This window comes from Cherax quadricarinatus, chromosome 9 (genome assembly GCF_038502225.1).
Source record: "Cherax quadricarinatus isolate ZL_2023a chromosome 9, ASM3850222v1, whole genome shotgun sequence".
NCBI classification, from domain to species: Eukaryota; Metazoa; Arthropoda; class Malacostraca; order Decapoda; family Parastacidae; genus Cherax; species Cherax quadricarinatus.
In genome coordinates this window covers 53,276,774-53,301,923 of record NC_091300.1, presented here as the reverse complement: position 1 = coordinate 53,301,923, position 25,150 = coordinate 53,276,774, and the positions used below count along the sequence as shown (strand labels likewise).

At 38.0% G+C, this 25,150-nt stretch overlaps 1 protein-coding gene across 4 annotated transcripts in view; it reads left to right on the top strand.

Moving 5' to 3' along the window:
- The window catches only part of tefu (Serine/threonine-protein kinase tefu), an 844,515-nt gene that overhangs the window by 533,914 nt on the left and 285,451 nt on the right, over window positions 1–25,150 (top strand). For all 4 annotated transcript variants that reach the window (XM_070083426.1, XM_070083425.1, XM_070083427.1 and 1 more), the window contains exons 36-38: window positions 7,802–7,955; window positions 11,230–11,326; window positions 15,833–15,951. In XM_070083426.1, the coding sequence (XP_069939527.1) occupies window positions 7,802–7,955; window positions 11,230–11,326; window positions 15,833–15,951 (370 nt within the window). The remainder of the gene's footprint in view (window positions 1–7,801; window positions 7,956–11,229; window positions 11,327–15,832; window positions 15,952–25,150) is intronic.

The following is a 25,150-nucleotide window of genomic DNA, read 5'->3' as shown; positions in this document are numbered from 1 at the left end:
AGCGGAGCGTCAGCCACCAGCCCACCACAACCACAACCACCCGCACAAACAGCCTATGATGTCCAGTATCCACTAGCAAACCGTATGTGGGATTGGCAGCAAAATCCCAATTTTGTTCCCAAGCCTCACCACTTTGATGACTTTCAAAGTGGAATTCTACCTACTTGTCCCCTAGGAACCACGGCCAATGAACTGGAATTCTTTGAATTATTCTTTGACCAGCCATTGATGGAAATTATTGTCAGGGAAAGTAATAAGTATTTTGAGTACACCATGACAATTACGATCTTATCACCACAGTCAAGACTACACAGGTGGAAAGAGACGACTGTTGCAGAAGTGTATTTGCTTTTTGCAACAATAATGCTTATGCCTCATGTCTATAAGCATAATATAAAAGCATACTGGTCCACAGATCGGCTAATTTCTACCCCGGTCTTCAGTGAAATCATACCAGTGAACAGGTTTATCTTACTCTTACATATGTTGCACTTCTTTGATAAAACCAGGCCTGACAGAAGTGACAGGTTATACAAGATTAGAAATGTTTTCATGTATCTCAAACAAAAGTTCAGCATATACTTTTATCCATTCAAGAATCTTGTAATTGACGAGTCTTTGATTTTGTTCAAAGGTAGACTGTCATTCAAGCAGTATATACAGAGCAAGAGGAAACGCTTTGGTATAAAACTGTTTGTACTCTGTGATTGTGACAGTGGCCTGGTGTTGGATATTGTTGTATACACAGGTAGTAAAACATTGAAAGATACCAAGATGTTATTGGGTATCTCAGGTGACATAGTGAGAAACATGATGGCACCTTATCTTGGTAAGGGGCATACATTATATACCGATAACTGGTACACAAGCCCATTACTCAGTGATTTCATGTGAGTGAACAAGACAGATGTGTGTGGCACAGTGCGTTCTAATCGTAAACATATGCCCAGGCTCAACGCAGGTGCTCATAGTGATGACGTGCAGGTGTTTACTGCCAGTGACATCATGGCATTACGGTGGCATGACAAACGAGATGTCACATTGTTGACAACCATTCACCATAATGAAATGCAAGACAGTGGCAAAGTTGATCGAGTGACTAATGAACGTATTCGAAAACCAGTGACAGTGATTGATTATACACAAAACATGCGCTTGGTTGACAAATGTGACATGCAGATTGGTTTTGTTGACTGTGTTCGTAAGAGTTACAAGTGGTACATGAAACTTTTCTTCCATCTCATGGACATTTCAATGCTCAATGCATATAATATGTACCAAATAAAGACTGGCAACAGACCACCGTATGGTGAATTTTGTTTGTCTGTTGTCAGACAACTCATAATGAAGTACCAGGTAAGAACACCTGCTATACAACACGGTCCTCGAATTCCTCAGGATATACCCAAGCGTTTGAGGAGGGAAGGTGATCATTTCATAATACAATTTCCTTCAACTCAGAAGAAATTTGCTCAGAAGAGATGCATCGTCTGTGCACAAACAAAACGACGGCAACAAAGACGCAAAGACACTCGGTTTATGTATGAGGAATGTAAGGTGCCTCTGTGCATGGTGCCTTGTTTCAAGGAGTTCCACAAGCTCCAGCAGTTCTAAAAACATGTCCAGTGATTGTAAATATGTAAATATATGATAGAACATTAGTATTATACAATATTTGTGCATGTTTATTGTAATAAACAACAGTGGTAAACAATAATATGATAATAACTTTAGTGCAGTTATTGTGTTCAATACAGTGAGTTTATATATATACATTATATACAGTATTGGTCTCTCAGGCCCCAAATGTTAGTAGGAATAGAAAAAAATTGGAAAAGAAAAGAAAAAACAATGAAAACCGCAAAATAATGTAATGCGCGTATGTGGAATTCGTCGATGTTGCCGCCACCACATCATTTTTGACAAACTTCTTGGCACTGTATCTCGGTAAGTACTGATCAGAAATTTTTTTTTTGTCTTATTACCTTCACAAAAATATGCTCTTTAATTCTGTAAGAAAAAATAATTTTTTTTTTTTCAAAATTTCTTGGACACTGGAGCACCACTTCAGATTTTGGTCTTGGACCCTGAAGGGCTTAATGTTAATTTGAGCATCTCCTGCTCTGCTACCAAACATAATGTAGTAGGTTTTGTCAGTGTTAAGCGTAAGTTTATTGGCTGTCATCCAATTCGATATTTTGATCAGCTCCTCATTAACAATGGTGTCGAAGGTGGCAAGATTGAGGTGAGACATGACATAAGTCATGTCGTCAGCAAAGAGAATGGGGTTCAGGTGTTGAGATACGTTTGGAAGATCATTGATGTATATGAGGAAGAGCAGGGGACCAAGGACACTTCCCTGCGGAACTCCAGTATCAAGTGGCCATGTTGTTGATGCTGTGTCTTTAATGGTGACATACTGATACCTATTAGTAAGGTAAGATTTGAAATATGCAAGTGCATGGCCTCTTATACCATAATGGTCAAGTTTGTGGAGTAGGATGCCATGGTCTACTGTGTCAAAAGCTTTTCTTAGGTCAATAAAAATTCCTAGTGGATATTCCTTATTTTCCAATGCTGTGTAAAGCAGATCTAGCATTTTTATGATTGCATCGTTAGTGCTTTTATTTTTCCTGAATCCAAATTGGCAGGGGTTGAGTATGTTTTGTGCCGTTATAAATGAATATAGTCTCCTGTGCACGAGTTTCTCAAAGATTTTGGATAGCAATTGTAAGTTTGATATTGGCCTATAGTTGTTTAAATCTGTAGGGTCACCACCTTTATGTATTGGTGTAACCCTTGCCGTCTTGAGTAGTTTCGGGAAGGTGCTAGTTTCTAGTGACTTGTTAAAAAGTAATGAGATAGCATGCGAGAGGACATGGGCCGCTCGCTTGTACAATAATGGTGGGACATGAGACAGATTCCCTGAGTTATTTTTAAGTGACTTTATAATCTCGGTGACTTCCATGGGATCAGTTGGAGCAAGATAGAAGGAATTTGGGAAATTCCCATCTAGGTAGTCCCCGGCATGGGCATTGGTACGTGGGATTTTATTGGCGAGATTAGAACCTATGGTTGAGAAGAAGTCATTTATCTTGTTAGCTGTGTCAGTGGGATGCAGTGGTGTTTCATTAGGTTTAGTTAGGACAATATTCTTGGTTTTTTTTAGTTTGTGGGTCCCTAGAATCTGAGAGAGTGTTTTCCAGGTCTTTTTTATATCTCCTCTTGTGTCAGTGAATCTACTGGAGTAGTATAGTTGTTTGGCTTTCTTTATTACTTTGGTGAGGACTGATGAATAGTGTTTAAGAATATCTTTGTGTATTAAGCCCTGTCTATATTGCTTTTCATATTGGTGTTTCTTATCAATGGATTTCAGAATGGTGCTGGTTAGCCATGGGCAACCAAGCCGTTTGTTTGTGATCTGTTTCGTTTTTATAGGACAATATGGTAATACAGTGGACCCCCGGTTCGCGATATTAATCCGTTCCTGAGAGCTCATTGTAAACCAAAATTATAGGAAAGCGAATCAATTTTCCCCATAAGAAATAATGGAAATCAAATTAATCCATGCAAGACCCCCAAAAGTATGAAAAAAAAAAACTTTGGCCTGGTCTCAGACCGGGCCGCGGGGGCGTTGACCCCGGAACTCTCTCCAGGTAAACTCCAGGTAAACATGAAATATTAAGTTTAATGCAATAAAATAATTACAATAACAACAATAACAATAGAATAATTGACACTTACCTTTAATGAAGATATGATGATGATTGATGGGATGGGAGGAGGGGAGAGTGTTGAACCTATTGTTTAGAAGGGGATTCTCCCTCCATTAGGACTTGAGGTAGCTTTTCCTCCTGAGTAATGTAGGTCCTGCTTGGCAATTTCTTCCAAAACAGGCCTGTTTCATCACAATTAAACTTGTTCAGGTTTCAATCCTTCAGCCTCTATGTACTCTATGAATTCATGCACATATTTTTCAGCCGCTTTGTGGTCTGAACTGGCAGCCTCACCATGCCTAATCACACTATGTATGCCACTACGATTCTTAAATCTTTCAAACCAACCTTCACTGGCCTTAAATTCACTCACATCACCACTAGTTGCAGGCAATTTCTTTACCAAATCGTCATGCAACTGCCTAGCCTTTTCACAAATGATCGTTTGAGAGATGCTATCTCCTGCTATCTGTTTTTCATTTATCCACACCAATAACAGTCTCTCAACATTTTCTAACACTTGCAGTCACTGTTTCATAATCACAGTTGCACCTTTTGCAAGAACAGCTTCCTTGATTGCCATTTTCCTGCTCACTATAGTAGAGATGGTTGATTGAGGTTTACTATACAACCTGGCCAGCTCCGACACACGCACTCCACTTTCGTACTTTGCAATTATCTCTTTCTTCATTTCAATAGTCATTAGCACCCTTGGTCTTGAAGGGTTGGCACTAGAAGCTTTCTTGGGGCCCATGGTGACATATTTTGCAGAAACAAGCACCAAAAACAGTGATAATATGGATAATATGGAATGTACCGAATGTATCCTTAGATGCACGCACACTGGCTGGCTAGTAAACACTGGTACACATGGGGAAGTTCAGGCCACACATGGACACGTCTCGTACGAATCGCATCGCATACCGGGTTTTGTAACGGGAACCGAGGCAAATTTTTGGCAATATAATGCATCGGTTACCGGATTTATTGGATACCGATAGCATGGCAAACCGGGGGTCCACTGTTGTTTAATTTAGTAAAAGTGTTATATTTTATATGGAAATTTTGCTGAATTTACATTAATATTTATGTTACAAAATTATTATATTTTTCTTAATATTTAGCATTAAAACACTTAAAAAATTATATATTGCCACAAAAAAGCCAAAAAGAATTCCATGAATTTGCAGGGATTTCCACGAACAATCACAAGTTAGGTTCTAAGGAGAAATCCACGAATTACTGAAGCCACGAATTCGGAACTGCGAATACGCGTGGGTCCACTGTACAGTACATTTGTTACTTATCTTAAAATATTTGTAGTCTTAATGTAGGGTGAGAGGTGAGTAGTATTTATTTGTAGGAAGTCAGGTATGAGAGGTATGGTAGCCAGCCAGACCAGGCCACCCACATGTAATATGCTATTTATTTATTTATGTATTTGTCTTTGCAAATAGTACATTGACATTTAAAGCATCCCAGAGCGATACAGTGCATATACAGTACACTCATTACTTACCTTAAAATATTTGTAGTCTTAATGTAGTGTGAGAAGTGAGTAAACGAGGTAAAACGAATAAACGAGAGAGAGAGAATGAGTAAGTGAGAGAGGAGAGAGGCGCAGAGGATGTAAACAAGCTGATGAACACGTCTGTTTATGGCTGATACACGTTCATCTACACATAACATCTCTACGCGTAACATCTTTAAACGTAACATCTCTGCTGTGGAGTGTATTTATCATGTTTATATGTTCTTTAGCATGTTTATGATATAATTTTGAAAAAAAATATCGTAGATGGGTTAATGAAAATGTTTATATTAATGGAATATACGACATTTAATGTGCCTCAAGGTGATTATTATTGTGTATTATTATTATTATCATTATTAATATGTAGTCCTCAATTCACTCTTAGTGATTTTAACCCTCCAGTTGTCCAAACGTAGAGCTACGTTCGGAATGCTACGCGAGCCAACGTAAATCTGCGTTTGGACATTACAAGGGTTAATGTGTACCTGCACACCAGCACAGTATGTAAATTTACTTAGGTACAGGTACACATAAGTATAATTATCAGAATATATATAAAACATGAAATAACTTTAAAACACTTGAGATTTTGAAAAGTTTCCTGACATAATGGAGAGATGCGGTGCTAAGCAGACTGGGTGGGGCACGACGACTGTAGTAGAAAGTCAGCCGGGGAGAGCTGTATGGCGAGTTTTGGTCATAATTTGAAATGTCCGTATTAGCAGAATGCCATAAGGCAAAAACGCCGTAAAGTGTGGACCTACTGTATTGTCTTGTTGTTTTTTATGTTAACTTGACATAAACCACAGATATATACATATCCTTCCCTTTCTGTTGTACTTGTGCTACATAGATTATATTGCACCATATTGTGAATGCCTTTTGGCAATTTAAATTTTTTTTTATTACTTTTTGTTAACACATCGGCCGATTCCCACCAAGGCAGGGTGGCCCGATAAAGAAAACCTTTCATCATCATTCCCTCCATCACTGTCTTGCCAGAGGGGTGCTTTACACTACAGTTTATGAAACTGCAGCATTAACACCCCTCCTTCAGAGTGCAGGCACTGTACTTCCCATCTCCAGGACTCAAGTCCGGCCTACAGGTTTCCCTGAATCCCTTCATAAATATTACTTTGCTCACACTTCAACAGCATGTCAAGTATTAAAAACCATTTGTCTCCATTCACTCCTATCAAATGTGCTCATGCATGCTTGCAGGAAGTCCAAGCCCCTCGCACACAAAACCTCCTTTACCCCCTCCCTTCAACCTTTCCTAGTGCAACCCCTACCCCGCCTTCCCTCCACTACAGATTTATACACTCTTGAAGTCATTCTGTTTCAGTCCATTCTCTCTGCATGTCTGAACCACCTCAACGACCCTTCCTCAGCCCTCTGGACAACAGTTTTGGCAATCCCGCACCTCCTCCTAACTTTCAAACTATGAATTCTCTGCATTATGCTCACACCACACATTTCCCTCAGACATGACATCTCCACTGCCTCCAGCCTTCTCGCTGCAACATTCATCACCCATGCTTCACACCCGTATAAAAGTGTTGGTAAAACCATACTCTCATACATTCCCCTCTTTGCTTCCAAGGACAAAGTTCATTGTCTCCACAGACTCCTAAGTGCACCGTTCACTCTTTTTCCCTCATCAATTCTATGATGCACCTCATCTTTCATAGACCCATCTGCTGACACGTCCACTCCCCAATATCTGAATGCATTCACCTCCTCCATACTCTCTCCCTCCAATCTGATATCCAATCTTTCATCACCTAATCTTTTTGTTATCCTCATAGCTTTATTCTTTCCTATATTCATTTTTAATTTTCTTCTTTTTCTAACCCTACCAAATTCATCCACCAACCTCTGCAATTTCTCTTCAGTCTCTCCCAAAAGCACAGTGTCATCAGCAAAAAGCAACTGTGACAACTCCAACTTTGTGTTTGATTCTTTATGTTTTAACCCCCACACCTCTTGCCAATGCCTGAGCATTCACTTCTCTTACAACCCCATCTATTGATAAATTAAACAACCATGGTGACGTCATGCATCCTTGTCTAAGGTCTACTTTTACTGGGAAATAATCTCCCTCTTTCCTACATACTCTAACCTGAGCCTCACTATCCTCGTAAAAACTCTTCACTGCTTTCAGTACCCTACCTCCTATACTATACACCTGCAACATCTGTCACATTGCCCCCTATCCACCCTGTCATATGCCTTTTCCAAATCCATAAATGCCACAAAAACCTCTTTAGCCTTATCTAAATAATGTTCACCTATATGTTTCACTGTAAAACACTTGATCTACACACCCACTATCTTTCCTGAAGCCTCCTTTTTCATCTGTTATCCTACTCTCCTCCTTATTCTTAATTCTTTCAATATCAAATCTGTCATACACTTTACCAGGTATACTCAACAGACTTATTAAATTTTTTAATTACTTTAATAATTTTTTGTGCTTTTTAATCTGTCTGCGTGTGAATTTTTTTGATGTTATACATCAGTTATACACTGTTTTATCTTAATTTTGCAGCCTGAGTTCAGTGCTTTTATGCTGCCTTTCATCATACACTCAGCTCTTAGAACAGACTCCATCAATCGAAGGGAAGTTTTATCAAGGCAGTTTGCAGCATTCTTTGAAGATCACGTCAGGACTGTCAAAGCTGCTTCAGGCTCGAGGACAAACAGTGAGCATTGCACAAACACATTTATGCATTATACAGTATTTACAAAAGTAGAATTACTTTACAGGAATGTGAGAGATGGAAATAATATCTTAAAAAATAAAGTAGTAACAAGTAAAACACTGGTGTTCTTGAAGCACCAGTGAACACTGAATGACTTACTGACACTGGTGTTCTTGAAGCACCAGTGGACATTGAATGACTTACTGACACTGGTGTTCTTGAAGCACCAGTGAACATTGAATGACTTACTGACACTGGTGTTCTTGAAGCACCAGTGAACACTGAATGACTTACTGACACTGGTGTTCTTGAAGCACCAGTGGACATTGAATGACTTACTGACACTGGTGTTCTTGAAGCACCAGTGAACATTGAATGACTTACTGACACTGGTGTTCTTGAAGCACCAGTGAACACTGAATGACTTACTGACACTGGTGTTCTTGAAGCACCAGTGGACATTGAATGACTTACTGACACTGGTGTTCTTGAAGCACCAGTGAACATTGAATGACTTACTGACACTGGTGTTCTTGAAGCACCAGTGAACATTGAATGACTTACTGACACTGGTGTTCTTGAAGCACCAGTGAACATTGAATGGCTTACTGACACTGGTGTTCTTGAGGCACCAGTGAATATTGAATGGCTTACTGACACTGGTGTTCTTGAAGCACCAGAGAATCCTGATTGACTTACTGACACTGGTGTTCTTGAAGCATCAGAGAACACTGACTGACTTACTGACACTGGTGTTCTTGAAGCATCAGAGAACACTGACTGGCTTACTGACACTGGTGTTCTTGAAGCATCAGAGAACACTGAATGACATACACTGGTGTTCTTGAAGCATCAGAGAACACAGAATGACTTACTGACACTTGTGTTCTTGAAGCATCAGAGAACACTGAATGACATACTGACACTTGTGTTCTTGAAGCATCAGAGAACACAGAATGACATACTGACACTTGTGTTCTTGAAGCATCAGAGAACACTGAATGACATACTGACACTTGTGTTCTTGAAGCATCAGAGAACACAGAATGACATACTGACACTTGTGTTCTTGAAGCACCGAGAACACTGAATGACTTACTGACACTGGTGTTTGAGGCCAATGTGTGGTGTAAATATTATGCAGAGTTTGGAGATTAGGAAGAGGTTTGGAGTTACAAAAATTATTATTCATAGGGTTGAGGAGGGTTTATTGAGATGGTGTGGATATCTATAGAGAATGGAGAAAAATAGGATGAATTATAGGGTCTATAAATTGGGTGAATGGATGGAGGGATGGGGTCATTCTACAAAAAGTTGAAGGGAGTGGGTAAAGGAGGTTTTAAGTGCTAGCAACTTGAACATCCAGCAGGCTTATGTGAACATGTTAGATTGGAGTGAGTTGAGGCAAGTGTTTTTTTTTTTAATGATTTGACCTATTGGTACATGATTATGGCACCATTTATTAATGGATTCAGGGAAACAAATTAGCCATACTCGAGTCATGGGGTGGGAAATAGAGTGCCTACACTCTGAAGGTAGGAAGGGGGGGGCTGTTGTGGTGTGGAGGGTTATCTCAGTTGTGAAATCAGCACACTTCTGGCAAAACAGTGATTGAATAAGTTATAGTGAGAGTGTTTTCTTGTTTGCCAGATCACCTTCCCTCAGTGGGAGACAGCCAGTTTAAAAAAAATGTATTCAGGTCAGCCATCACGAATTTGGCAGTCAGTAATCTGGTTCCATCAGTAATCCGGCACTAATTTTGGCTAGCACAATTTCAAATTTCCAGGGTCGCCACACCAACCTGCTGCTACTGTTTAGTGGTGCTACTTGGTACATTATTCATTTCAATTTATTTTTTCCATTTATTGTTTTAACCTGTTCACTTTTAGCCCTAGCTATGGTTCCAATGAATAAAAGAAATGCTTCTCATTGTGTAAGCACATACACTGTACATTGTCCATAAAAGATAAGATGGCTTTGAAGCCACTGTCAGTCGCCATGGGCTCAGCTCACTCAGATAAACTGTGACCGGTAAATTTGGGCCTACATATAAGATTATAGGTCTATGTGGTAAGTGTGCACTATATATAAAAATCCTACAGCATGCAATACAAAATTATAAAAAAAAATTACTACTGTGTTTTTGTTGTAAAACAGTGACATTGCTGTGTATTTTTGTATGGGTTTTATGGTTGTATTCTCGTTTTTAAGGTCTCTTTTGATAGAATTGAAGATACACTACAGAAATATATATGATTTTGATTGGTTTCACGACAGAAAGTACATGTACCTTAAAATTGAGCTGAAAGTAGCGGAAATATTCGATTTTTGCTGATGTTCAAGAGTAAACAAATGATGTCACCTTCCAATACGTGTCCAACTGGCCGGCCTAATATGCAGTCATGAATAGGTTGACATTATTTATACAATTATTACAATGCAGTAGTGTACATAACAGTAAATCATGTTTTTTGTGTGAATAGAAATTAAAAATGGAAAGCAAGTGTAATATAATAGAGGCCTGGAGACATGACTAATGAACAGAGAAAATGTTATTTTAGTGCCAGGAATATCTGCATTGTTTATTCTGGACCCAGTTTGAAATTGGCATCTCTTGAAATTTGCTGAATTACCAGTTTCTGGCCATTTCATTAGGTAATTAACCCTTAAACGGTCCCCACGTATATATACGTTCTCTCGCATAGTGCCCCAAACGTATATATACGTTTCCTTTGTCATTCATTCATTCAACATTGCCATGATAAGCCTGAGTCGCCTAGACATGAAAGAATGGGTGTGCGCACTCACTGTGAGCCATATGAAAAAAATTGGGGATGCCCGGGTACCATATGCTCTTTTTTCCTTAAAAAAAAAAAAAAAAAAAATCTCAAAAAAATCAGGGCGCTATGTGAGAGAATGTATATATACGTTTGGACTGTTTATGGTTAAAATAGGTAAATGGGCAGTGTCTTGCACTCATTCAATAGAATAGAAGGTTTACTAGCAAAATATCTGAGTTTGGTACATTGAAACAATGGAACGGGCATAAATTGGGTAAAATTGCCGATGCGTAAATATCGCCATTCAGTTAAGTGTATTCTAACCTAACCACTCTGTAATCCAGCAAAATCACTAATCTGACATCCTTCAGGTCCGGATGATGCTGGATTAATGATGGTCAACCTGTACTGCATTTGTCATTTTTGCTTAGAAAATTAATGCCCATGCAAAGTTTAAAATTACATGTCATATTTAATGTTTTATATATTATCAGGTAAGAATATGTGCATCAACAAGGCTGGTCTTCAGGTCTTACTCAGTGTTATTGATTATCTTCGTGCTCAAACACCAGACAAGTCTTTTTCTCACAGGTAAGAGTAATAGTTTTGGTTTTGTATCTAAATTGTTCTTCTATTTTGTAAATTGTTAAGAAGTACAGTATGGTACTAATTTACAATAGTAAATAAGTACTAGTTTCCTTCATATTTTTTGTGGGTTCTTTTTCTAAAAATTCACAATATTGTAATGTCCTTTTTCTATTGTTAGTTCTGTATGTGTGTGATATACATTCACTCTGCATCATCACATCTGGCAAAATGTTTTGAAAGATTATTAATGTGTGAAATTAAATGTTGATTGTGTGAGTGAGGTGAGTACAGGTGCCTGATGCCATGGGTCTGCAACACATCTGCTTCATAGAGTAAGGGACACTCTATGTGAATGTGTTCGCACCTGCTTTTTATTTACCATATCCAAGCTAAATGCAATACAGCCTCTCTCTACTTAGCGAAATACTCATTTACTGACGACTCAGACTTACGATGAGGGCTCTGACCAGTATGCATACCTAAATAATGTATATTAGAGCTGATTTCCTCTATTCTGTTTATTACAATATACAGTACATTACTGTATAAACATTTAAATATACTAAAAATGTTACAAATGGTACAAAGCTGACATTAAAGCATTATCAAAGATGGTTGACACAGATTCCCTGATTAGCGATGAATTCATTTGCTGACGTCTTCTTAGAAACAGAACTCCATTGTAAAGTGAGGAGAGGCTGTAATATACAGTGGACCCCCAGTTTACGATATTATTTCATTCCAGAAGTATATTCAGGTGCCATTACTGAATGAATTTGTTCCCATAACGAATATTGTGAATTAGATTAGTCCATTTCAGACCCCCAAACATACACGTACAAACGCACTTGCATAAATACACTTACATAATTGATCGCATTGGGAGGTGATCGTAAAGCGGGGATCCACTGTATTTATTAAATTACGTTAGTAATTTTCTTTAAATTGTGATATACAATTTCTTATTGTGCCATATTAAGATAGAGGTGAGGTAAGTAAATATTAATACTGCAGGATCAGTCAGCATTCTTCACTGGAGGAATAAACTTAATATTTCAGAGGAATATTGTAATAGGTTTCATGGGCATGGAATAATAATAAAAAGCTGTTCATTGAATGCAAATAAAAAAATTTAAAAGTGCATTATAGTACAGTGGAACCTTGGTTTTCGTTTGCTCTGGTTTTTGTCGAATTCAGTTTTCGAGGACTTTTTTTTCATCAAAATTTTGTCCCAGTTTTTGTTCATCACCTCGATTTTCACCGGATGCCTTATCAAACGTATCCACCTGTCTGCACCCACACAAAGCATCCCACGCACATGTTCTGAGTCAATCTGGCTTTGATTCTCGTCAATTGAACAATACCCTGCGCTTTCATATGAAACATTTCATAATAATCCATTGTTTTATGTGCTTGTTTATCGAGTGCTACTGCTAAATAAGCCACCATGGGGCCAAAGAAAGTTCCGAGGAATACAATAGAATTGCTTCAGAGGAGGAGGAAGAGAGAGAGGAGAATATGCCTTCTTCAGTGATTAAGGACAAGTGTGCAAAGTGGAGTGAGTTGCAAAGTTTTGTGGAGAAATATCACACTAAAAAAGCTGTTGCAAGCTGTGTCTGCAACATGTTCAGTGACAATACTTTGTCCCATTTTAGGCAGATATTAAAGAGATGCCAGAAACAGACCTCTCTGGACAGATTGTTTGTTCGACAGAGGTACAGTGACTCTCAGCTGGTCCTAGTGTCAGTAAAAGACAAATAATAACAATAATAATAATAATAATAATAATAATAATAATAATAAGTTTATTTCTTTGTAAAGGTTACAATGTGTAATTACAATTTTGATTTGCTAAATACAAAGATAGCCACTATCATGCCGAGGCATTTCAGGCAAACTAATCGCAATACGTAGTAACTAATTAAAACTAAATAAGATAATAGCACATAGTAATTATACTTACAACCAAACATACAATAGAAGGGAAGTAACCCCGAATAGGGCCTTGATACCTGAAGTCCTTATGGAAGGGGATTCCCCTTCCAAACAATAACCTCTCCTCCCTGTCCTCTCCTCGCCGTCTTCCATACACCAACAAGAGTCTTCAATAAAGGTATAAGTTTTGTTAAATGTTCATTTATCCATTTCATTAGTCCTTTATATTTATTTCTCATTGTTTTCTGTATGTAAAACTATAGTTATTCTCTATAAAATGTATTTTTTGTTAATATTTTTGGGTGTCTGGAATGGATTAATTGGATTTACATTATTTCTTATGGGAAATATTGCTTCAGTTTTCATTGAATTCGGTTTTTGTCAGATTTCCTGGAATGAATTAAAGACGAAAACCAAAGTTCCACTGTATAGGAATGTAGAAAGGTTAAGAATACTGTAGTAATTAGGAAATACATAAATTTCAAATAATGTTGATGGGGAGGTTAGTAAATGTGTGATAATTGAATATGTGACGGGTTAAAAAGATCAATATAAAATTAGTTTTAATAGCAGCAAGACTGCTAGTGTTTAACCTGTAAACGGTCCAAACGTGTATATACGTTCACTACCCCAGTGCCCCGAATATTTTGAAAACTAAAATAATTTTTTTTTTAACCCTTAAATGGTCCAAACGTATATATACGTCCACGTGTGTAGCGCCCCAAATTTTTTGAGAGGAAAAAAATGTTTTTTTTTAATAGCAAAAAAGAGCATATGGTACCCAGGCATCCCCAATTATTTTAATATGGCGCACAGTGAGTGCGCACACCCATTCTCTCATGTCTAGGTGACTCAGGCTTATCATGGCAATGTTGAATGAATGATAAAGAAAACGTATATATACGTTTGGGGCGCTACGCACGTGAACGTATATATACGTTTGGACCGTTTAAGGGTTAATAAAAATAAAGAGCACATTTTTCTAAGTGTTATAGGATTAAAAAAAATTACGGTCAGTACTTACTGAGATATGAGGCTGCGACGTTGGCACTTAATGCTCACCTGACGGCAACATAGAGTCCTGCCGCTTGCAGAAGTTTTGCCGTTATACCATTTTTTCTCAATTTTATATTATTTTATATAATTTTTATGTTCCTCCATGGGGAAGTGGAACAGAATTCTTCCTCCGTAAGCCATGCGTGTCGTAAGAGGCGACTAAAATGCCAGGAGCAAGGGGCTAGTAACCCCTTCTCCTGTACATATTACTAAATATAAAAGGAGAAACTTTCGTTTCTCCTTTTGAGCCACCCTGCCTCTGTGGGATACGGCCGGTGTGTTGAAAGAAGAAGAAGAATTTTTATGTTCTGATAATTACAATTTATTGTAGTTCTTGTCATTTCATAACCAATCTTCATTCTGACACTGATATTAGGTACTGAAATTATACTCAAAATGTCACAAACACATTGACAGGTGGACAGGTGGTCATTTACTGTTGTCTAGGAATATATGCAAAGTATTTATATGTCCCAGCAATGTTTTGGATACACAAGAGTATAGAAGAAGCAGAAGGAAGAAGGAAGAAATTCCCTTGAAGCAATATGTAAGACAAGTGTTCAGTGACAAGCATTCGGGAGGGCAGTGCTAAGATCAGATATGAGATGACATTTGATGGACCCCAGCGAGGGTGCAGAGATAAGACAAGATAGTGCAGAGATAAGAGGAGATAAGCTATGACATTTGATAGGTGCCAGCAAGGGTGCAGAGATAAGGGATGACATTTGATGAGCTCGTATCTCTGATTATCTATCTCTCTGTCTGCTTGTCTCTTTCCATCTCTCTGCTTTTGTCTCTGTCTCAGAGAAAGCCACTGTGAACCAACAGGTATTCTTATGGATTATATCTACAAGTGCAGTATAGCACTTTGGATTTTTTAGGCTATCCTAGGTAATTTACACTATGTCTAATTGTATTTGTGTGTACCTGTGAGATAGACAGAGACAGATAGACAGTTCCTAAACTTGGGGTTAACATTACTTTCCTCTTAAAAGGGGAGTGTTAATATGACATTACATAAGTGAATCCTTGGTGTTTGCTCCAGCTGGTGCTCAATATAACTGCTGCTCCTACAAGGTATTAAGTGGTCCCAGATTTCTTTAATATGTTGCACACCGAGTGTTAAGTCCCATTCTATGCTGACCAGGCATCTCAGCCCAGTCGTGCCAGATTTGGAGGCAGGAAAAATAAAATGTATATTTACGTTTGGGGCACTAGCAGTAAGAACATATATATACGTATGGACCATTTACGGGTTAAGAGAAGTGAAGCATATTATTATGATAAGTCACCACTGTGGTATAAACCACACTTTAGAGAGCAAACTTTACACAACATTTTTATCAGTTCTTAATCATTATGTTGTGAATTATTGTAAACACAGTGTTATATTGTTTTACTGAAGCACATAGTTGGCAACGTATATAGTAACTTACATTGACTTTGCTTGTTAATGAGTTGTCAACAATCAAACTAAATTTTGTTATTAACATTTAATTTTTGTTTTGTATTTGACAGAAGCACAGTGACTCCATGGGAAAGAAACTTGTGGCTAGAGGTGAATTACCTTCAGGTAGCTGAGGCAGCTCACTATTGTGGTGCACACTTTTCTGCACTTCTTTTCCTGCATCTGCATTGTAAGTAACTTATCTATATTCTACTCTGTAGTATCATTATATAGTAATTACTTTTATATATCTACAAAAGTAATACTGTACTATTGTAAGTAACTTATCTATATTCTACTCTGTAGTATCATTATATAGTAATTACTTTTATATATCTACAAAAGTAATACTGTACTATTGTAAGTAACTTATCTATATTCTACTCTGTAGTATCATTATATAGTAATTACTTTTATATATCTACAAAAGTAATACTGTACTATTGCTGTTTCATCTTTAGTATTTAAACAACAGTATAATTTTGTTTTAAATTCTGTTATTTGTAGCATTCATTATTTTTCTTCTAAGCAATTATTTTATTCTATCATTTTGTTACGAAGAAATTGCTAGTGTGTTTCAGCACCTTTGTTTTATAGTTTACAACTCTGGTTTCCTCTTCTCTTAGTCGATGGAATCACAAAATTTTCTCTGTTCTTTTATGATGTTGTCTGTAGTAATTGTCTTTTTTTTTTATCCACCAATTGTATCATATCTGATGTTTCAACCTTCCTTCATAACGTTTGTTTTTCTTTTTCTTTTTAGCCCTGGAAGATCTTGATTTGGTTGCTCATCTTCACAACTCTCTTAGCATGTTCATGTGTTTTTTAGGTGTGGTCATTTTACCGCTACTACCTATTTTATTTTTTTATCATTTTCCTTAGCATATAGAGTATTCCCCTGGTATCCCTGGGGGATACCTTCCAAGGTCTACTGGGGATACCTGACACCCTGGATAGTAGTGAACCCTATATATAAGTCATTTTTTTTTTTTTTACATACTTTTTTTTTCAACAAGTCGGCCGTCTCCCACCGAGGCAGGGTGACCCAAAAAAGAAAGAAAATCCCCAAAAAGAAAATACTTTCATCATCATTCAACACTTTCACCTCACTCACACATAATCACTGTTTTTGCAAAGGTGCTCAGAACACAGCAGTTTAGAAGCATATACGTATAAAGATACACAAACATATCCCTCCAAACTTCTCATATCCCGAACCCCTCCTTTAGAGTGCAGGCATTGTACTTCCCATTTCCAGGACTCAAGTTCGGCTATATAAAAAATAACCGGTTTCCCTCAATCCCTTCACTATATATTACCCTGCTCACACTCCAACAGATCGTCACGTCCCAAATACCATTCGTCTCCATTCACTCCTATCTAACATGCTCATGCACACATGCTGGAAGTCCAAGCCCCTTGCCAACAAAACCTCCTTTACCCCCTCCCTCCAACCCTTTCGAGGACGACCCCTACTCCGCCTTCCTTCCCCTACAGATTTATACGCTCTCCATGTCATTCTACTTTGATCCATTTTCTCTAAATGACCACACAACCTCAACAACCCCTCTTCAGCCCTCTTGACTAATACTTTTATTAACTCCACACCTTCTCCTAATTTCCACACTCTGAATTTTCTGCATAATATTTACACCACACATTGCCCTTAGACAGGACATCTCCACTGCCTCCAACTGCCTCCTCGCTGCTGCATTTACCACCCAAGCTTCACACTCATATAAGAGTGTTGGTACTACTATACTTTCATACATTCCCTTCTTTGCCTCCATAGATAACTTTTTTTGTCTCCACATATACCTCAACTCACCACTCACCTTTTTTCCCTCATCAATTCTATGATTAACCTCATCCTTCATAAATCCATTCGCTGACACATCGACTCCCAAGTATCTGAAAACATTCACTTCTTCCATACTCCTCCTCCCCAATTTGATATCCAATTTTTTTTTATCTAAATCATTTGATACCCTCATCACCTTCCTCTTTTCTATGTTCACTTTCAAATTTCTACCTTTACACACACTCCCAAACTCATCCACTAACCTTTGCAATTTTTCTTTAGAATCTCCCATGAGCACAGCATCATCAGCAAAAAGCAGCTCTGTCAATTCACATTTTGTATTTGATTCCCAATAATTTAATTCCACCCCTCTCCCGAACACCCTAGCATTTACTTCTTTTACAACCCCATCTATAAATATATTAAACAACCATGGTGACACTACACATCCCTGTCTAAGACCTACTTTTACTGGGAAGTAGTCTCCCTCTCTTCTACACACCCTAACCTGAGCCTCACTATCCTCATAAAAACTCTTTACAGCATGTAGTAACTTACCACCTATTCCATATACAGTGGACCCCCGCATAACGATTACCTCCAAATGCGACCAATTATGTAAGTGTATTTATGTAAGTGCGTTTGTACGTGTATGTTTGGGGGTCTGAAAGGAATAATCTACTTCACAATATTCCTTATGGGAATAAATTCGGTCAGTACTGGCACCTGAACATACTTATGGAGTGAAAAAATATCGTTAACCGGGGGTCCACTGTACTTGCAACATATGCCACATTGCTCTCCTATCCACTCTATCATATGCCTTTTCTAAATCCATAAATGCAAGAAAAACTTCCCTACCTTTATCTAAATACTGTTCACATATATGCCTCAATGTAAACACTTGATCTACACATCCCCTACCCACTCTGAAACCTCCTTGCTCATCCGCAATCCTGCATTCTGTCTTACCTCTAATTCCTTCAATTATAACCCTACCATACATTTTTCCTGGTATACTCAGTAAACTCATTCCTCTATAATTTGTACAATCTCTTTTGTCCCCCTTCCCTTTATATAAAGGGACTATACATGCTCTCTGCCAATCCCTAGGTACCTTACCCTCTTTCATACATTTATTAAACAAAAATACCAACCACTCCAACACTATATCCCCCCTGCTTTTAACATTTCTGTCATGATCCCGTCAGTTCCAGTTGCTTTAGCCCCTTTCATTCTACGTAATGTCTCATGCACCTCTCCCACACTCACATCCTGTTCTTCTTCACTCCTAAAAGATGGTATACCTCCCTAGCCAGTGCATGAAATTACCGCTTCCCTTTCTGCGTCGACACTTAAAAGTTCTTCAAAATATTCTCGCCATCTACCCAAAACCTCCATCTCCCCATCTACTAACTCCCCTACTCTGTTTTTAACTAACAAATCCATTCGTTCTCTAGGCTTTCTTAACTTGTTTAACTCCAAAAATTTTTCTTATTTTCTTTAAAATTTCTTGACAGTGCCTCTCCCACTCTATCATCTGCTCTCCTTTTGCACTCTCTCACCACTCTCTTCACCTTTCTTTTACTCTCCATATACTCTACTCTTCTTATAACACTTCTGCTTTGTAAAAACCTCTCATAAGCTAATTTTTTCTCTTTTATCACACCCTTTACTTTATCATTCCACCAATCACTCCTTATTCCTCCTGCACTCACTCTCCTATAACCACAAACTTCTGCCCCACATTCTAATACTGCATTTTTAAAACTATTCCAACCCTCTTCAACCTCCCCACTACTCATACTTGCACCAGCCCACCTTCCTGCCAATAGTTGCTTATATCTCACCCAAACTTCCTCCTCCCTTAGTTTATGCACTTTCACCTCCCTCTTGCTTGTTGTTGCCATTTTCCTCTTTTCCCATCTTCCTCGTACTCTAACTGTAGATACAACTAAATAATGATCCGATATATCAGTTACCCCTCTATAAACGTGTACATGCTGGAGCCTACCCATCAACCTTTTATCCTCCAATACATAATCTAATAAACTTCTTTCATTACATGCTATATCATGCCTTGTAAATTTATTTATCCTCTTCTTCATAAAATATGTATTACTTATTACCAAACCTCTTTATACAACATAGCTCAATTAAAGGCTCCCCATTTTTATTTACCCCTGGCACCCCAAATTTACCTACTACTCCCTCCACATCATTTTTGCCCACTTTAGCATTGAATCCCCAACCACCATTACTCTCACACTTGATTCAAAACTCCCCACGCATTCACTCAACATTTCCCAAAATCTCTCTCTCTCTTCTACACTTCTCTCTTCTCCAGGTGCATATACACTTACTATAACCCACTTTTCACATCCAACCTTTATTTTACTCCACATAATCCTTGAATTAATACATTTGTAGTCCCTCTTTTCCTGCCATAACTTATCCATCAATATTATTGCTACTCCATCTTTAGCTCTAACTCTTTTTGAAACCCCTGACCTAATCCCATTTATTCCTCTCCACTGAAACTCTCCCACCCCCTTCAGCTTTGTTTCACTTAACCCTTTCAGGGTTTCAGCTGTACTAGTACGGCTAATGAGCCAAGGTTTTTGACGTACTAGTACGCCTAAATTCTAGCGCCCTCAAATCTAGTGAGAGAAAGCTGGTAGGCCTACATATGAAAGAATGGGTCTATGTGGTCAGTGTGCGCAGTATAAAAAAAATCCTGCAGCGTAATGAGAAAAAAAAACTTTGACCGTGTGCTTGGATTAAAACAGCGACTTTGCACTGTATTTTCGTATGGTATTTATTGTTGTATTCTAGTTTTCCTGGTCTCATTTTATAGAATGGAAGACATATTACAGAAATTGAGATGAGTTTTGACTGGTTTTACAAAGGAAAGTGCCTTGAAATGAGCTCAAAGTAGCAGAAATGTTTGATTTTTACCAATGTTCAAAAGTAAACAAATCATGCCAAGAGTCCAATACACATCAACTGGTGAGTCTAATATTCTTTCACAAGTGCGCTGATATTATTTATACCATTTCTACACTAATGCAGTAGTCTGCATAACAGTAAATCTTCATTTTTTTTGTGAGGATAAAAATTCAAAGTGGAAAGCAAAAGAATGTAAGAGGGGCCTAGGGTTGTGACTAATGAACAGAGGAAATGTTATTTTAGTGCCAGGAATGTCTTTCTTGTTTATTCTGAACCCTATTCGGAAATTGGCATCTTTTGAAATTTGTGTGAAATTGGCAAAATTGCTAAATTCTGAGCACTGTATTGGATAGTTGAAATCGGTAAATGGGTGGTTTCTTGTACTCATTCGATAGAAAAAATGAAGTTCTAGCGAAATAGTTATGATTTTTGTCAACAAGTACACTGGAATTGGCCGAAAATAGGGCTCAAAGTGGGCAAAATCGCCGATGCGTGAACATCGTTGAGACCGCTAACTTCGCAAGAGCATAATTCCATAAGTTTTCCATTAAATTTCATACTTTTGGTGTCATTATGATCAAGAAAAGATTCTCTATCTTTTCATAAGAATTTTTTTTTTTTTTTTTTTTTTTTTTTTTTTTTTTTTTTTTTTTTTTTTTTTTTTGAAATTTGGCCGACCCTGAGAACAAGTCTCTTAGAGGGCCTGTCGACCCTGAAAGGGTTAAAGCTTGGACATCCAGCTTCTTCTCATTCATAACATCCACAGTCATCTCTTTCTTATCATTTGCACAACATGTATGCACATCCAGACTTCCCACTTTGACAATTTTCTTCTTCTTATTCTTTTTAGTAATTATTACAGGAAAAGGGGTTACTAGCCCATTGTTCCTGGCATTTTAGTTGACTTTTGCAACATGCATGGCTTACGGAGGAAAGATTCTAATTCCTCTTCCCTACGTGGCCCAGTGGCCTGGTGGCTAAAGCTCCCGCTTCACACACGGAGGGACCGGGTTCGATTCCCGGCAGGTGGAAACATTCGACACGTTTCCTTACACCTGTTGTCCTGTTCACCTAGCAGCAAATAGGTACTTGGGTGTTAGTCAACTGGTGTGGGTCACATCCTGGGGGACAAGATTAAGGACCCCAATGGAAATAAGTTAGACAGTCCTCGATGACGCACTGACTTTCTTGGGTTATCCTGGGTGGCTAATCCTCCGGGGTTAAAAATCCGAACGAAATCTTATCTTATCTTATCTTACGGATATAAAAGGAAAAGTAATAAGACCAAGACCTATTAAGATCAAATCAAAGAAAACTCAGATGAGTGTGTATAAATAAACATGTACATGTATGTGTAGTGTGACCTAAGTGTAAGTAGAAGTAGCAAGACATTCCTGTAATCTTGCATATTTATGAGACAGACAGAAGACACCCACAATCCTACCATCATGTAAAACAATTACAGGCTTTCGTTTCACACTCACGTGGCAGGACGGTAGTACCTCCCTGAGTGGTTGCTGTCTACCAACCTACTACCTATAATAATTTTTTTATGTTAATGTCCAGGGTTTATTACCTGGACCTCAGCAATAAGAGTCGCTACTCTCACCGCTGGGCAACGGCAACCTATGATAAAGTTTAATTGATAAATTATGAAAAATAAGTCTAGAATTAGCACTTCACAGCTTTGAATAACTGCAAGCATCTCTAATTTTAAACTTTGGACCAATATTAAGCAAAACTAAGGGTTATTTTTTGTAGGTAGTAGGTTGGTAGACAGCAGCCACCCAGGGAGGTACTGCCGTCCTGCCAAGTGAGTGTGAAACGGAAGCCAGTAATTGTTTTACATGATGGTAGGATTGCTGGTGTCTTTCTTCTGTCTCATAAACATGCAAGATTTCAGGTACGTCTTGCTCCTTCTACTTACACTTAGGTCACACTACACATACATGTACAAGCATATATATACACACACCCCTCTGGGTTTTCTTCTATTTTCTTTCTAGTTCTTGTTCTTGTTTATTTCCTCTTATCTCTGTGGGGAAGTGGAACAGAATTCTTCCTCCGTAAGCCATTCGCGTTGTAAGAGGTGACTAAAATGGAGGGAGCATGGGCCTAGTAACCCCTTCTCCTGTATTAATTACTAAATTTAAAAAGAGAAACTTTAATTTTTCTTTTTGAGCCACCCTGCCTTGGTGGGATATGGCCGGTTTGTTGAAAAAAAAGGGTTATTTTTGGGTCACAGTAACCAGTGGATAACTGAAACTGTGGATACCGAATCCATGGATATGGGAAGGGGGAAGTGTTACTGTATCTGAAGGCTGTTTTATAGTTTATCACTGTAGCATAAGATTTTCTTATTTATGTGATCATTCAGTGATATATATTTTTAGTGACGTCTTCTAGATTCCGTTCTTTAACTCCTTTAGTGTCAGTCCTGTAAAATTATGATTTTGAAGCCAGTGTCAGTCCCGTAGTACTACACCAAAATTCTAGCGGCTTCAAATCTTGCAGGAGAAAGCTGGTAGGCCTACATATGAGAGAATAGGGCTGCGTGGTCAGTGTGCACAGTATAAAAAAAAACCTGCAGCAAGCAGTGCATAATGAGAAAAAAAACTACAACTGTGTTTTGGATTTAAAACAGTGACTTTGCAGTGTATATTTGTATGTTATTTATGGTTGTAGACTCGTTTTCTAGGTCTCATTCGTTAGAATGCAAGATACATTACAGAAATAGGGGTGATTTTGAATGGTTTACCAAATAAAAGTAGCTTGAAATTGAGCTCAAAGTAGTGGAAATGTTAGATTTTTGACAGTGTTCAAGAGTAAACAAACCACTTCACATGTCCAATACACATCCACTGGTGGGTCTTATATGCATTCATGAATGTGCTGATATTATTTATACACTTATTACAATTATGCAGTAGTCTGAATAACAGTAAATCATCTGTTTTGTGTGTGAAGAAAAATTCAAAATAAAAAGCAAGCCTAATATAAGAAGGGCCTGGAGATGTGACTGATAAACAGAGAAAATGTTATGTTAGTGCCACGAATGTCTGCATTATTTATTCTGGTCCCTATTTTGAAATTGCCCTTTCTTGAATTTTGTGTGGCCAAATTAGTAATTTCTGATCGCTTTTTTGTGTGGTTGAAATAGGTAAATGGGCAGTGTCTTGTACTCATTCAATAGAATCTAAGGAGTTCTAGCAAAATAGCTATGAGTTTGGTTGAATGGAACAAAGGAATTGGCCCAAAATAGGGCTCAAAGTGGGTGAAATTGCCAATGCGTAAATATTACAGAGATCGCTAAATTCACGAGAGCATAATTCCATAAGTTTTTCATCAAATTTCGAACTTTTGGTCTTATTACTTTCGGAAAAAGATTCTCTATCAGGGGTCTCATCACTCAGTGTTAATACCCTTTAATACTGATTGCATTGCCTAAGTTTTTCTTGTGATATATTATAGTTTTTTTTTTTATTTCCATTTCGTGGCACGTATCTACAGTACACTATATTTCATCATTCACCTATGACTCCATTTTGTCGTTTGATCATTGTCTTCTTGTTAGGATTTGTAATCATTTCTAATGCTTATTTTGCACAGGACCTTTGTATCATCTGCAGTCATATTCATATAGTTTTTATTCTTGCATGCAAGTCATGTATATGATTTACTAACATTATTGTTGGAAGTGCTGATGCCTGTAGTACCCCACTGGGGGATTTACTTAGATAATCTAGGTATTATAGAAAATGACCTCGACTTCCATATATAAACTAACCTTCATTATATCTTTAAACTTGACACCAGTGTTAGCTATGACATCCCTGTATTGTTGAGTATTTAAAAAAATTAAACAAGTAATTCACATAGTTATGACCAGCTAAATGACTTGTCCAGAAAAGCAGTTCTTCGATAATACAATGTTGTGATAACAGCGACCAGCACCTTGGCACACACAATTCAGCAACAATGTCTATAAAATACCTAATGGTGGGTATATGAAGTGCCTTTTCCTCCTGTGTGTTGGAGGTCCTTTTTGGCATTTACTTCCAAAACAAGCCTGTTTCGTCACAATTAAACACTTGTTCAGGTTTGAATTCTTCACTGTCTATGTACCCCTTAAATTCCTGTACAAACCTCTCAGCCGCCTGTTTGTCTGAACTGGCTGCCTCACCATGTCTTACAACATTGTGTATGCCACTACGCTTCTTAAATCTGTCAAACCAGCCTCTGCTGGCCTTAAATTCACTATCAGCACTGGTTCCAGGAGTTTTCTGTACCAGATCAGCATGCAACTTCCTTGCCTTTTGGCAAAAATAATCGTCTCTGAAACACTATCACCTGCAATCTCTTTATCCTTGATCCACACCAGCAACAACTTCTCAACCTCTTCAATATTTGTGGTCTTTTTTTTGGTTAGCATATTAACACCTTTGTGGTGTGAATATAATGCAGAGAATTCGTAGTTTGGAAGTTAGGAGGAGGTGCGGGATTACCAAAACTGTTGTCCACAGGGCTGAGGAAGGGTTGTTGAGGTGGTTCGGACATGTAGAGAGAATGGAGCAAAACAGAATGACTTCAAGAGTGTATCAGTCTGTTGTGGAAGGAAGGCGGGGTAGGGGTCGGCCTA